General features: G+C 41.2%; 1 protein-coding gene across 2 annotated transcripts in view; it reads right to left on the bottom strand.

The window, feature by feature from the left end:
• Nucleotides 1-11,987: 11,987 nt before the first annotated feature.
• The window catches only part of CLU (clusterin), a 32,871-nt gene continuing 29,303 nt past the window's right edge, over nt 11,988-15,555 (bottom strand). For both annotated transcript variants that reach the window (XM_069071943.1, XM_069071945.1), the window contains exons 8-9: nt 13,272-13,453; nt 11,988-12,262 (exon numbers count right to left, since the gene is read on the bottom strand). In XM_069071943.1, coding sequence (XP_068928044.1) covers nt 12,244-12,262; nt 13,272-13,453 — 201 coding nt within the window. In that variant the 3' untranslated portion in view covers nt 11,988-12,243. The remainder of the gene's footprint in view (nt 12,263-13,271; nt 13,454-15,555) is intronic.

Raw genomic sequence — 15,555 nt, 5'->3', positions numbered from 1 at the left:
AGGGGTTAGACTGGAAATATTACCTCTAAGGTCCCTATGATCCTCCAATGTACTATACTATATTGGAATAAGAATGAAAAGCAGTGAAGGGAATGGAGGAATGATAGGGGAGAGGGATAAATATGGTTGTACTGGAGGCAAACCCCAGGACTGGCTATTTCAGGGAGGACAGAATGCAACCCATCTTCCAACCCTGCTACTGACTGATCACATAGTGGAGTGTTAGATGGGGAAGGGGAATTAATATCACACAACTTTTAGAACTAGAAAGAATCTTAGAGCAGTTGTCTCCAAAGGACTACGGTACCCTGGAGGACCCAGTCTGACTCCCAGGGATATATGATAAACCAATCAAAAAGCAGGAAGATGGGGTGCATCCCAGCCTCCTAGCAATAGCCAATCCTAGCACTTGTCTCTAATGTAACCAAACCTGTCCTTATCTATCATCTATCTATCTATCTATCTATTTATCTATCTATCTATCTATCTATCTATCTATCTATCTATCTATCTATCTATCTATCTATCTATCTATCTATCTATCTATCTATCTATCTATCTAATCTATCATTCCATGCCTTCCATTATGCAAGCTCCCAATGTCTCCAGTTCTGACCTGGCTGTTGGACTATCGAACCTAACTATTACCTGAGTGCCCACAGCAGGAGCTCCTCAGGTGTCTTTGGGAAAATATCCTGCCTCCCAGCATCCCCAGCACTGTAAGAGGGGCTCAACCAGGCATCTTTGCCCTTTGGAGGATAGGCTCCTATGCCCAAGGGAAATGAGCTATGACTAAGAGCCCCCTCCTGTTCATTTTGGGTGACAGTGAGTCTCCCAGAATGAGCTGACATTGGGACGGGTCATGATCTGCACCTCAGATCTCGTTATGTTATCTTCCCCTTCCCACTCCTCACTTCTCACTCTTCTTCCAAACCAGTTTCTATTGCCGGTACCGGGAACATCCCCACCCCCCAGGTTCACCAATGTCTGCATCATCCTGGACTCCTTGCTCTCACCCCACATAACCAATCAGTTGCTGGATCACCTGCTTTTAGCCTCCCCACCATCTTGTCACCTGTCTCCTTCTCTCTCTTCACACAGATACCATTTACATAACAATTAGTATGGTAATACGTACATGTATGTGAGGCAGCTAGGTGGCACAGTGGGTAGAGTATTGGGTTTGGAATCAGGAACACTCATACTCATGAGTTCAAATCTGGCCTCTGACACTTATTAGGTGTGTGGCCCTGAGCAAGTCACTTAACCCTGTATGCCTCAGTTTCCTTATTATAAAATGAGCTAGAGAAGGAAATAGCAAACCACTCAACTATCTCTGCCAAGAAAACCCAAAATAGGGTCACAAAGAACCAGACAAGCCTGAACAACAACATGTAAATCATTTATAAGTAATGTACGCTTGTGAAGAGGATGTGCTTCAAAACTCTTTAACTAATAAGGGTGACCGATCAAAAAACTCTCAAGACCTTAGGGAGAAATGCAGATACTGCTAATTCCAGAAGAGCTTCTTGTGGAGTATAACCGAAGATCCTTAAGGTTACACAAAACATTTCATTTCTCCTGCAAGGTTTTATCTAATTAGTACTAGATAGAAGAGAGAGAGTTAGATCCTAGGCAGGAGTCAAGGGTGTTTATGACAAGGGATTATTTACTTATAATGCCCCTTTCAGATCTAAAATGCAAAGAGAAATGACTATAAGTTAGTAGATAAGCCTTCAAAAATTTTCTGAGATTCCAAGGGGACATAATTTTCCAACTATCAGAAGTAAGCTTTGAATTTAGCTCTTTCTGACCCAACCTGTCCCCTTCCTACTTTTTCAGTCTTCTTAAGCCTTATTTACTGACTGCTTATTACCCCCTTTATGATAATCTATGATCCAGCTACACTGGGCCCTTTACCATTCCACGAACAACATATTCCTCCCAACTCTGGGCATTTTCTCTGGCTGTCCCTTGTACCTGGAACTGTCTCTTTCCTCATCTCTATCTCTTGCCATCTTTGATTTCCTTCAAATCCCAGCTAGAATCCTAAATTCTATAAGCTTTTCCTGATTCACCTTCATACCAGGGCCTTCCCTCTATTGATTACCTCCAATTTTTCCTGTATGTATCACGTCTTTTATAATTGTTTGCATGTTGTCTTCCCTGTTATATTGTGAGCTCATTGAGTGCATTGGCTGTCTTTTTCCTTTCTTTGTATCCCCATCAGTGAGGACAGTGTCTGACACACAGTAGGTACCTGATAAATGCATATTGACTGGACAATTGACTCCAAGGCCATCACTTGGTCCCTTCTACCATTCTGCCCCCTCCTAAATTTTCACTTGCTGAAAATGAGTTATTTAGCATATGGAGGGTCCATTATGTGGAAGACCAAAAAACATTGGAGAGCAAGTTAGTGTCAGAACAAGAGAGCCTGGTCTCAAACCACCCAGCTGTTCCCCTATTTCTTTCCTTACATTTTTTTTTGCCCAAGTAGCTTCTGAACTGAAGATCTATTTATTTTACAATCAACAATGGGCTTGTAAATGTTTTCTAGCTAAGCCACAATGTTCTATAGTTGTTTTCTGATTCCTCCAGGGCTGGGGGAAAAAAAAAGAAGAAAATGGGTTGAAATGTCATGGAGGGAAATCCTCCCTACTTATGGAAGAATTTCTGGATTGAGTATAATTAAAAACTACAACAGGTGACCAAAGGATGTTGTGGTCTTTCCATCACTCAAGATGTGTGTGCATGTATATATGTGCATACACACATGCATACACACATGTATACATACATATATTATACACAAGTGTGAATATACATGCATATTCATGTAGATGTATACATATGTGTACCTGTGCATGTGCATATGCATTCACATATGTATATATGCAAGAAGTTGGGGGGTGTACGTGTGTCTACATAGACAGATAGTTGAATAAATTAAGTCTAGATAAAAAACAAGTACCTTGGAACTTAGCTCATTTTCTTTTTTGATAGGATAACTAAACTAGTAGATGAGGGGAATGCTGCCAAAGTAATTTAATTTAGATTTTAGCATCATTTATGATAAAATATTTCCAACTAGAATATGGATTAAATATGAACTAGATGATCGCAATTCAGATGGATTCAGATATAGTCTATATAGATAGTATATAGTATATAGATAGTTGGATGACCAGACTCCAAAAGCAATTGATAATGGTTCATTGCCCATGTGACAAGAAGTGACTCACAGATTTGTGCTTGGTCCCATGATGTCTAGCATTTTGATCAATACCTTGAATAAAAGCATAGATGGTAGGTTTATTAATTTGCAGATCACACAAAGCTGGGAGGGATAGCAAATACGTTAGAAGATAGAGCCAGATCCAAAAAGCATCCAGCATTGGGCTAAATCTAATAGGATGAAATTCAGTAGAAATAAATATTAAATTTTGTCCTTGGATACAAAAAATCAGCACCACAAGCATAAGATGGACAAAGCATGAATAGACAACAATTGTTCTGAAAATTATCTGGGAGTTTAGTGGACTGGTAGCTCAAGATGAATCAGCAATGTGATGTGGAAACCAAAAAGCCAAGGCCATCTTGGGCTGTGCTAAGAAGAGCTGGGCACAGCCTCCAGGAATTGGGAGATGATACTCCCACTGTGGGCAGTGAGGTGTCTGGAGTCAGTAAGATCTAAATTCAAATCCAGCCCCAGACACTAGCCATGTGACCCTGGATAAGATACTTAACCTTGTTTGCCTCAATTTCTTCATCCATATAATGAAATGGAGAAGCAAATGGCAAACCACGTCAGTATCTTTGCCAAGAAAACCCCACGTGGGATTCACAGAGAGTTGGACCTGACTGAAAACGACTGAACAACAACAAACTCCCAATGTACTTTGCCCTCACTCAACTTCATTTGAAGCATTGTTCTCAGTTTAGGGCACCATGGTTTAAAAAAAGACATTGAGAAACTGGAGAGTCTCCAGAGGAGGGCACCAGGATGGCGATGGGCCTTAACTCCATGAGTATCAGTTGAAGGAATTGGGTATGTTTAGCCCTGGGAAGAGAAGACTCCAGGGGGAAATGGGAGCTGTCTTCAGTTACCAGAAGGATTATCACACGGAAAAGGGATTAACCTCATTCAGTTGTGCTCTGGTGGGTAGACTCAGTAGCAATCAGGGGAAATTGCAGAGACCAATTTAGGCTTAATGTAAGGAGAAGATATGCTTCCTCCCATTGATAAATGCCTCAAAGTAGAATGGGCCACTTTGTGAGATGGTGGGTTCCTCCTCCTTCTGTAAGTAAAGACTGAATAATCACTCATCAAATATGTTATAATGGAGATTCCTTTTGTGTATTAGTTGGACCAGGTGTTCATGGAGGTCCTTTCCAATTCTGATGTTCTAGAATTCTAGGATCTTTTGATTTTGTCCGAATGATGGCCTCCAAATAAACCAAAAGGGAGTTCAATATAAAGGTAGAAAGTAAGGTAGACTAGTCAGAAGAAGGAGCCATAACCCACCAGAGGAAGGACCCACAGACTAAAGGGATACAACATTAAACATCAGGGATCACTGGAGAAAGGTTGTTCGTGCTTTAAACTGGGTAAAGTTTACTGAGTAATGTCATGTTGCCCCTGTGAATTACTGTCTGTGGAGCTTTTGCCCTTGAAATTGCATTACGCTCTTAATAAAGTTTGGCTGTACATCTGAACAGACTTTGTATACGTGAGTGAAGTGGACCAGAAGCAAGAAAGGACCTGTGCCTGAGACATGAGAGTGGGGAAACACCAGAAGTCTTTGATAGAAAAGATGATTGAATAATGTCATCTACTAAGTGGATGTAGAGTCAACAAGACCTGAGTTTGAATCTTGCCTCAGGCAAGATACTACTAGATCTATGACCTGGCCAAGTCTCTTAGTTTCTTCATCTGTAAAATGGGGGTAATGACAGCACCTTGTTATTGTTGTAAGGATCAAATGGGATAGATAACATATGTAGATAGATAACAATATGGGATAGATAACAAATGTAACTTTATAAACTTTAGTGTTATTGTATAAATGTTATTAGCCTCATCATCATCATCATCCAGGTCAACTCTACCATTTTGCATATGGAGAAAATGAAGTCCAGAGAGGCAGAAGAAGCAAAACACCCATATTTTGCTTAGGGAATTACAGCGTCTCAAACTCGGAAGATGCCTTAAAGGTCATCTGCCAGATCATACACACTGAGCCTTGAAGAACAATAGGGCTTCCAAGAATCAGAGTTAGGAAAGAGACCATTGTGAGCATGGGGAAGAGCTCATGCAAAGGCACAAAGGCAGGAGATGGAATATTGTGTATGGGGAATAGCAATTAGGGAAATTTAGAATTTAAGGTGTGTGGGGAGGAGCAACATATAATTAACCTGGAAAGACAGGTTAGAACCAGATTGAAAAGAGTTTTAAAATAGTTTTAAGACAGTTTGTATTTTATCTGTCGCAATTACAATTTAACAAAAGGATAAACAGAGGCAGATGTCCAGGCAAGATAACATTTATTAGCAGGAGAATGCTACCTGATCAATGGCTTGCCTCCATTTTTACCAAAGACCCCTAGTAACAGTACAGTTCTCCCTATATAAGCTTTAGGGAGCACAAAACAAAGAACAGAACAGAGTAGATGATGTCAAGGACAATACGATTGGTTACAGAACTGAGATGAGGGAACAAAGTAATTAGTTGGAAGTTTGGTAATGGGGGCCAACAGCAACTCCTCTTCTTCTCTCATGAGACTAAGAAAAGTTCATTATTTGAGTCCAGGTGCAAGACAGCAGCAGCCCAGACTTTTGGACAGCAAACCAGACATCCTTAAGGATAGCTCAGTGGAATAAAGATATCAGACCTGATTCTCTTTATTTCACACACATTCCCCGAAGTCAGCAAAATGCCTTAAGGCAAGAAAGGTTGAATTTTTAAACTTAACCCGTTGCAGGCCAGCTGAACTCTAAGTTCAAAGACAAAGAACTATGACTTAAGGGGTTACGGACAAATTCAATTAATTGTAAATATGATAATGATACTGGTTCAGTCTTAATCTTAGTATGCCCTAGAGTCAATAGGGAGCCATCAAAACTGCTTGATCAGAAGAATTACATGATCAGGTCTATGCTTTAGGAATATCAGTTTGGCAGTTGTAGAAAATGGAAAAAATGATGAATGAAGGATGAAGGATGGAGTTGTAGAAAAGGGAGAGACTAGGTAAAGACGGACTAGTTAGGATGTTGCTTCAAAAGTACAGGTGAGAGCTGCTGAAGGCCTGAACTTGGTGTTAGTATATAAACAGAAGGAAGGTGATAGTTTGATGTTGTAGAAGTGAAATCAGGAAGACTTGACACCTGGATTTAGGGGAATGATAGGGAGGGAAGAGTTGAAGATGGCTTAGTGATTATAGACCAAGGTGTTGGGAAGAATGATGGTACCCTCAACAGAAATAAGAAAGTTAGAAGAGTAGTTTTAAGGGGAAACATAATGAGTTCTTTCAGAAAAATGTTGAATTTGAAATGCTTCTGGAACATCCAGGTGGAGATGTCTGGCAGGCAATTGGTGAGGTGCCATAGGACAGCAGAAGAGCTCCAGCTTTGGAGTCGGAGGACAGGGGTTTGAATACCAACTTTGCTACTTACCATCTGTGTGGTCTTGAGTAAATTACTCCCATTGGGCCTCAGTTCCTATAAATCAGAAGGTTGGACCCTATGGCCACCAAGAACCCTTCCACGTCTATGACCACAAAGACTATGGTTTGGAAACTATAGTTGAGGAAAGATGGTGGCTGAATGTAGATTTAGGAGTCATCTGTATAGAGATGATAGTGGAACCCTCAGGAGCTGATGTGATCACCAAAAAGAGAGTGACTACAGAAAGAGAGCAGTGTCCAGGAGAGAGCCTTGGTATATACTCACACATAGGCAAGGGCATGGATAACAATTCCATAAAGGAGACTGAGGACTGGTCAGACAGAATGAAGTCATGAAAACCAAAGGAGGAGAGAATATTCAGAAGGAAGCAGTGGTCAGTGATTTCAACAGCATCAGACACTGGAATGAGGTCAAGAAGGATGCAGACCAAGATTCCATTTTTGTCGTTGTCTTCCAGTCCTGGCCTACTTCCTATCCCATCTGGAGCTGAACCCATGGGAAGGAAGGCTCTTTAGAAGTTTTCCAGACCATGAGTACATTTTCACTAGCTAACATATATCAAGGTGCATCTAGATGGCCTATGATTGGACCAAGCAACCAGGTCTCTGAGACCAAGTCTGTTCATTATAATTGAAGCATTCATGTTTTTTGTTTACATGATAATTACAGTTCAGTGTTTTTTTTCCTTTGTTTTTCCTATTTATATTGCTATAGTCATTGTTTAATTTTCTTTATTCTAGTATTTTACTTTGCATATGTTCATAAAAGTCTTCCCATACCATACTATACCATATTTCTTTGTATTTTTTCATATTCCTTGTTTGTTTTTCCTTTTTAAAAAATTTTTTGGGGTGGGGGAGGTGGTTAGGAAGAGTCAGGCACGACTGAAAATGACTGAACAACAAGAAATGTATACTTTCTCTATTTTCTGTCTTACCATTGACTTGGGCAAATGAGTTTCTTGGCTAAGTGTCCTGAGTGTTCATTGTGGAACTGGTATTTGATGTGAAGAGTCAAGCCTTGGATAAAAAGCTTAGAATTTTATGTCCCCCAAAAGTAAACAGCGATAAGAAGTTTAACTTGAACCTGAAAACCATATTTCCCTAGTCTAATAATCACTAAAGGAATAGATACATAAAATTCTAGCCTGGTGGCCCCTCACTCCATTGAGAACAGTAGCCATCCTTTAGCTCCAAGATCTTGCTTCCTCTCCTGGCAGGAAATAACTGGCTTTGGGACTTAGATTACATTGAAAATGTGGTTTGTTTGTGAAACTTTGAATGAATGAGCATTTATTAAGTTCTTACTGTATGAAAAACACCATGCTAATTAAGCACTGAAGATACAAAAAGAAAAGCAGAAACAGCCCTGGCTCTCAAGGAGTTTCACATTCTAATGGCCAAAAAAACAACTTAAATAAGAGATTTCAACTGCAAGTTAGAACTGGGCATTTCCAGGAGGGTTTATACTCTGACAGATCCACTATAGAAAGGCTCCAACTACAGGCCCAGGGAAGGACTGTATACATCTGTCCACTAAGATCCAGTCCTATAGACACTTTGGCTTTCAAAGACCATTGGGACACCAGGAATCACTTTGATCTTTCTCCTGTGAAGGTGGTGCCCACCTTGAGGTAATAACAGATCCCAGGGGAAATGGAGTGGGCGTATGGTTCTAATTAGGATCAATTAGGTGGGAAGGGACCTCTGCAATTACACTAAGCCAATCCCTTCATTTTCCAAATGATGAAACTGCTACTCTGAGGAGGCAAGTAACTGGCCTACAGGCAGTGAATAGGTTTCACACCCAGGACCTCTGACTCCAAATTCAATTATAGCAATTTTCATGAACTGCTCTCCATTTATATTTAATCACCATAAAGCATAAAAGTTGTAGGACCTTGGGTCTCCCCTCACACATGGGACCCTGGAAAACTACTCCAGGTTTAAAACACATTGTGGGTCAATAGCATCCTCTCAAACCTATAATTCATGAACCCCCACCAATGTGTTTATTTTACTAGATTATCCAGAAGAAGGTCTAGTTCAAAGCAAAAGACACCCAACCTAATTTAGCTGTTGTTCAGTTGTGTCTGACTCTTTATGACCCCATTTGGGGTTTTCTTAACAAAGATACTGGAATAGTTTGACATTTCCTTTGTAGTTCATTTTACAGGTAAGGAAACTGAGGCAAATGGGATTAAGGGACTTGCCCAGGTCCACAGGTAGTAAGTTTCTGAGGCCAGATTTGAACTCAGGAAGCAGAATCTTCCTGACTCCAGGTCCAGCGCTCTATCCACTACACCACCTGGCTGCCCTTTTAATCTAATAGCATAGCAAAATAAGCGACAGAAACGTTCTCTCCACATCCCCCCCATAAGAAATGGGAAACACTTTCCCACAGATTACCAAATGACCACTGGGAGGGGGCACACATCTAGGGAACATGCCTGATAAAGTAACATAGACATAGAAGGACACTCAGAGATGTGGCCATTGCTAGCTAGTTCTTGCTTCTGATACTGCAGAGCTGCAGAAGTCCTGGAAGGATGTATCTCCAGTGCTACTCTCCTTAAGGCATGTCTTTCTTTGGGGGACAGTTTACCTGAGTCTATGCTGCTCTCTGCTGCCACCTGCTGGTGTTCAGCTGTATTGTGGCTTCCCCAGGGGAAGGACAACCAGCTTTTAAAATGTAGGTTTTAATTTCAGTGAAACCTTAGGTCTCTGATACAGACCTCAACCAGCTCGTCCAAGAAACACATACGCATTTCAATCCATTTTATTTCTATTCTATTTTTATTTTTCTCCTGCTACCGCTTCAAATCTTTAAATGCTTGTTTGACTTCAGGTGAGAAAATCTCCTTTTCACCTTTGACTGTTAAGGGTGGAGAAGATGAAAGGGGCTGTCAGTCATGATCCTACTCTACCTCCCCCAACCAAATCACTTCTACTCTCCCTACATTTCTACACTTCCTACATCCATGAAATGTATATAGAATTAGCTTTGTTGCAACTGTTAAATAAAATAACTCTAAACTCTGTTCATTGAACTTCAGCCTCGATTGGTCTTAACAAGATGGCAATCTACTCTTTGTTTTGGGTTTATTTTTTTTTTAGATTTTGCTTTTTGCTTTTTGGAGGGGGGAAGGTAGGGCAATTGGGGTTAAGTGACTTTCCCAAGGCCACACAGCTAGTTTTGTGTTAAGTGTTGGATTTGAATTCAGGTCCTCCTGACTCCAAAGCTGGTACTCTATTCACTGCACCACCTAGCTGCTCTGAACTCTTTATTCTTAAAAACTAAATGGAATTCTGACCTTCGATAAACTATTATGTGACCTAGTGGTTTCGATGTAAGCTTTGTAAAACAAAACTGAATTCTGTGTAACTACGATGACCAAGCTTGGTCCTAGAAAAGAGATAAAGAAATGTAGGCACTTCCTTTCTGGTGAGTGGAGAAAGGCGGATATGGGTGTGGAAAGTATAGGTGTTGTCAGACTTGGTTGGCTTGGGTGTTTTTTCCTCCCTTTTTTTGTTACAAGTTGCTGTTGTTGTTCGTCCTTCCTTTTGGACCAAAGAAGAGGACAGATGACGTCATGAGGGTGATGTCTTGACTTGCACATGAACTGCATATGAGTGGGGTAGAGCTGTACAAAATCATCAGCCTCGCTCTCTCCTCCAGAATCATCCATATCCAGTGGTAAGACAAAGGTCAAGATGATTGGCAATTGCCCAGGATTCGGTGGGTGACCTTGGCCTTTCTAAATTAAGGTCTTTCCCAGGTCTCAGTTTGTCTGAGGCCACACTTTGTCAATAGGAAAGGGTGAGAGATATATTTAGAAATCAAGGTGATATAAAGACAGGATTTGAACTCAGAAGAGAGAAGGGGGCATGTCTGAAAGATGCCATGAAGGTAGAAAGAATGGGACTTGACAACTGATCATATAGGGGCAGGTGAGGGACGTCTGTGCTCACATTGGTGTGAGGAACTCCAGGTGTGGAAATTCCCTTTACTAATGTAGCCACACATCCTGTCATTTACAGTCTTTGAGAACTTCCTGGGACACTTGCTGATTGATTTACCCAGTGATCACATTACTAGGAAATGTCTGAGGCGGGCCAGCCCTGTACCTACTACTCCTTGTGCTTAATATGCAAACTTGGGCACTTTGTAGAAGTGATGAGACAAGAAGCACTGAGAGTAACCTGAACTCCTGTAGGTCAGGAATGGGCTCTGAAGGACATATTCAAGAGCACCACCCCTGGAGACATGTGTCAGCCCAACTCTGTTAAACTTTATAAATACTGAGGTCAAGGAAAGAAGAGAATAAAAATTCCTGGAAACAAATGGTGTGGAACCAAGGGTATACAGGTACAGGAAAAATTCACAGGGTCCCAGGACAGGTGGGAAGGTACAAGAAGCTTAATGGTGGAGAGAAGTCCCCAGAGTCACAGTCCTGAAAGTAATTCCAAGGAAAAGTAAACTGCTATACTGTCTAATGAGGATTACAATCTCCATCCAGAAAAACCACTGTGGGTGCTACACAGTGTGCCAGTGGCCATGGGAACCTCTCTGTTTACTTGCTGAACCAGCCCCTAACTTTCTGAGACATCCATAACAACAGTTATCTTGTCAGCCTCCCCTTGACCTCTGGTGAGAGGGGAAGAGGGAAGAAATACACTCCACTCACACGTTATCCCTATACATGAGAACACTTTTGTGATTTTTATCAATAAGCTAATGGAATTAGGTTCATTTTTCATAAAGTTATTTTGACATAAACTTTTCCTATAATCCATCTATACCTAAAGCAAGTGCTGGTCTTGGAGCTTGGAGGACTGAGTTCAAATCCTGTCTTGGACGCCTACTATCTATGTGACCCCGGGTGAATCATTTCATTTCTCTTAGCCTCAATTTCCTCATCTGTGAAAACAAGGGTAATAATAATACCTACTTCATGGGATTACTGTGAGGATCAAATGTGGTCATATATGTGTGTAAGTGTGGAGGTTGACTGTGTCAATCAATTACTCCACCCAACTGAGCCCTTTGCAAACTTGAAGGCATTGCATAAATGCTAGCTACTATTTTCCGATGTAGAAGCATTGAAATTGGAGAATTTTAAAGTCAGAAGGGACCTTAGCTATTCCCTGGCTTCTCATGATCCTCAATTTACTTCATTTTGAGAGCTCTTATTTTCTGGACCTTTGTGATGTTTGCGTTGAAGGTTAGCTTTATTCTCAATGAGCATAACTGCTCTCCATCCCCACCCCCACCCCCAAAAAGGAAAACTATGAAATAAATTCAGGCCATCCATGTCAGGTTTATTATTGAGTTAGTTGTTCAAGGAGGGAGATATCTCCCTACAGCAGCAAAGTACAGGTGTTAACAGTGTGAAGTCTGGAAGTGCGGGCAGATGGGGGGTGTGAGAGGGGCTTCTACTGAGCCAAGGTCTCCTTTATGCCCCCGCCTGACCTTGGTGATAGGCAGCATGCAGGAACCTCCCGGAGAAGCTGTGGGAGCTGGGTTCTGTCAGCCAAATGGCGGGGGAAACTCCATTCACACGATTTGATTTTCTCTGAGAGAAAGAGAGAGAGGAAAAATGTTCCTTGAGACAGTGTTGATGAGTTAGTTTTCCAATAGCCCTACGGATAATTAACTTCCTTTAACTAGGGAAGAGCAAGTAAGTTCCACTAGGCAACATAGGGTTCTGCTAACTGGGAAAGTGCTAAGCAATTTATGGGACCACAAAAGTGGTGGAATATTAGTGCTCCATAAAAATGGATCAATAGGAAGAATTTGAAGGTGCATGGGAATACATGCAAACTGCTGTGGAGTGAACTAAATGGCAGACACAATGATTCCAAAACCCCAACTGAACACTAGGTAATCAGAATGCCCAAGCTTGGCCCAGAAGAAAAGACGAGAAAATGCACTCAACCTTGCTTCTTTGAAGGTACATAGTATTACACGTGCTTTTAGGCTTACTGATGGGTCTATTAGCTTTACTAACTTTCCTTTCCACCCCCACCCTTTATACCCTATTCTTTGCTACAGGAGATGACTTTCTGGGGGAAATTGGGGAGTGGGAAGAACTCATTTGGAAGTGAAGGTAATGTAAACATTAATATATAATATCTATTATTAATAAAACATTTTACAGAAAATTTATTATTAATAAAACATTTGAGAGAAAATTACGTTGAAAAAGAAAAGTCTCTTTATGACTTTAGCTAGCAAGTAAAAGGGGAAAGGATGGTAAATTTTTCTTGGTTTTTGGATTGAGCTAAGGGACCTCCACAGAACCGCAAATCTCTTAAGTGGTGGGTGTTCCACTTTTGTTTGAGATGGCATGTTGGAGAATAAAGAGCACTGGATTTGGAATCAGAGGCCCTGAGTTCAAATCTCAGTCCTTACTACCTGTTTTGCTTTGAGCAAATCACTCCTTGATTCAGTTTCCTCATCTATAAAATGAAGGGATCAGATGAAGTGACCTCTTTCAACTCTAAATATATGGTCCTATGATCCAGACTAATAACAGTGACCACCAGGAATGGCCATAGGCATCCTCTGACCACTTGACTCACAGATTCTTCTTTTTGTATTGCTTAAGGGCTTCATCCGCTACTATCTCCATGAACTTGGGGTCATCCCAGGAGATCTCTGCAGGCACAGTCAGAGTAATTGGTTCGGAGTCAAAGAGCTGCACAACCACTTCTGTGTCGGAGGGTTTGGATGGGTCCTCTGGGTTTGAAGATCTGGAGTACACCTAGGGAAAGAGAGAGTCTAAGGGAGGGCATTGGAAGGTTTTCATTTCTAAGGACAGGAGGATTTCCTAGAAGATCTCAGATCTAAAAGGAGCCTTAGAGGTTATCTGGTCCAGCCTCTACTGAAAGTATTAACTTTCTCTGCAATGTCCATGACAATAGTTTTCCAACAAGGCTCCCCTAGACCTCTAGTGATAGGAGAAGGGGAGAAGAAAATAAGCATTGATATCATACCTACTATGCACCAAGCACTGTGCTGAGCACTTGACAAATATGATGTCATTTACTAACCACCTCTGGAAGCAGCTCCTTTCATTTTGGGGGCAGCTCTAATCATTCAGAAGCTCTATTACTGAGTCAAAATCTGCCTCCCCCCCATCATTTCTAGCCTCTGGTCTTCTGGCACTAAGCAGAGTAAGTCTCTTCCAAAGAGCAGTACTTCAATACTTGAAGACAGCAATCACGCCCCCATAAAAACATTTAGGTAATTAGATGCCTGGCATGAAGGGCCTGGGATCAGGAGGACCTGAGTTCCAATGCTGCCTCGGACACTCCATACCTGTGTGACTTCAGGCAGGTCCCTTAACCTCTCTGTGCCCCAGGGTTATTGTGGGGATCAAATGAGTAAGCAAATTGAGAGAAATTATTATTTCTCCCTTATATTAATAATCAATTATTGAATTAGGGCAAGGATGATTTCAGATGCCTGTAGATTGTTCTGTCTCTGAAGGACATTGTTAATGGATGAGATTGCCCAAATCCTCAAGGTACATGCCTTTCCATCCTGGGTAAGAGACCTCATTCAACTCAGCTTTCAAAGAATTTAATCTAATCTTGGCAAAATCTGACCCATTGTGTTCTAGTCAGACAGGTCCAAGAGATCAAAGGCACATTCCCTACATCCTCACTGGAACAGCTCTACCTCTCACTACAAAATTTTGATGAAATATGAAAGCAAGAATAATCAGACACCTGTTGGATCTATGAGTTATGGAGAAACTTTATATTTGTGAGTAGTTTGGGGAAAGGGGGATTGTTTTCATTTGAATTCTATCTACACTGAAGCACCAAATCCTTTATATTTCTAGAAATTGTAGTGTTCTAGCAGACACTGAACAGTTATTGTCCAGGATATTGTATGAGAGATTCCTCTATTGGTCAGGAGTTGGACATGAAATCAAAGGTCTCTTCTGACTCCAATGTTCTAGGATTCTTGTCTCCTCCAAACTAAACCTCCCCAGCTTCCATCTAAAGAGTTCTGAGTCCTCTTCTCCATCTTAACTGTCTTTCTCTGTACATATTTCAGCTGTCAGTGGACCTCATGAAGTATGGCCCCAGGAATGAAGCCAGTGATCCAGATTGAGGCAGGCTGAGGAAATTATTCAGTGCATTGCTCTTACTTTATCCCTCTCCAGGGTGCATTCCTGACTCATCTCCACAGGACTTTCTCTACTGAGCCACAGAACCTCTTGACCCTAGAAGCTCATTCACTCTACCCCTGGAGTACATCTCACATTGGACTCAGCAAGACTCATCTTCCTGAGTTCAAATATGGTCTCAGACACTTACTAGCTGTGTGACCCTGGACAAATCACTTAACCCTATCTGCCTGAGTTTCCTTATCTATAAAAATGATTTGGAGAAGGAAATGGCAAACCATTCCAGTATCTTTGCCAAGAAAACCCCAAATGGGATCGTAAAGAGTTGGACACGACTGAAATGACCAGACAACAACAACTGTGCTAACTAACCATTGGGAGTTCTCCTGAGGGCACCTGACATTAGCACCAGAAATATATTTTATACCAGCAAATCCTCCACCCCACCCCCAATCTCACTGAGGTACAGAAAAATCTAGAAAGGGGAATAAGGTGAACCACAGTCTAATGAAAGGCTTAAAATATTCATCCTTTTCATTTGGGGAAGCCAAGGCTGAAGAAAAAGGATCAAATACTATTAAACTGATAAAATTATGACTAGGGTAAACCTGATCTTATTTACCAAATCCTAGAACTAAGGTGGCACCACCTTGAAATTGGAAAGAAACACACTTAGGATGATCCCAGCTCTGTTACTTGCTCTATATATGACCTTGGGTAGATTA

The sequence above is a fragment of the Petaurus breviceps genome, unplaced genomic scaffold (assembly GCF_028583685.1).
Source record: "Petaurus breviceps papuanus isolate PSGF00001 unplaced genomic scaffold, PetGlider_PUasm1.0 90845, whole genome shotgun sequence".
Lineage (NCBI taxonomy): Eukaryota > Metazoa > Chordata > Mammalia > Diprotodontia > Petauridae > Petaurus > Petaurus breviceps.
The sequence above is the reverse complement of the archived record's forward strand: the minus strand, read 5'-3'. Positions and strand labels throughout refer to the sequence as shown.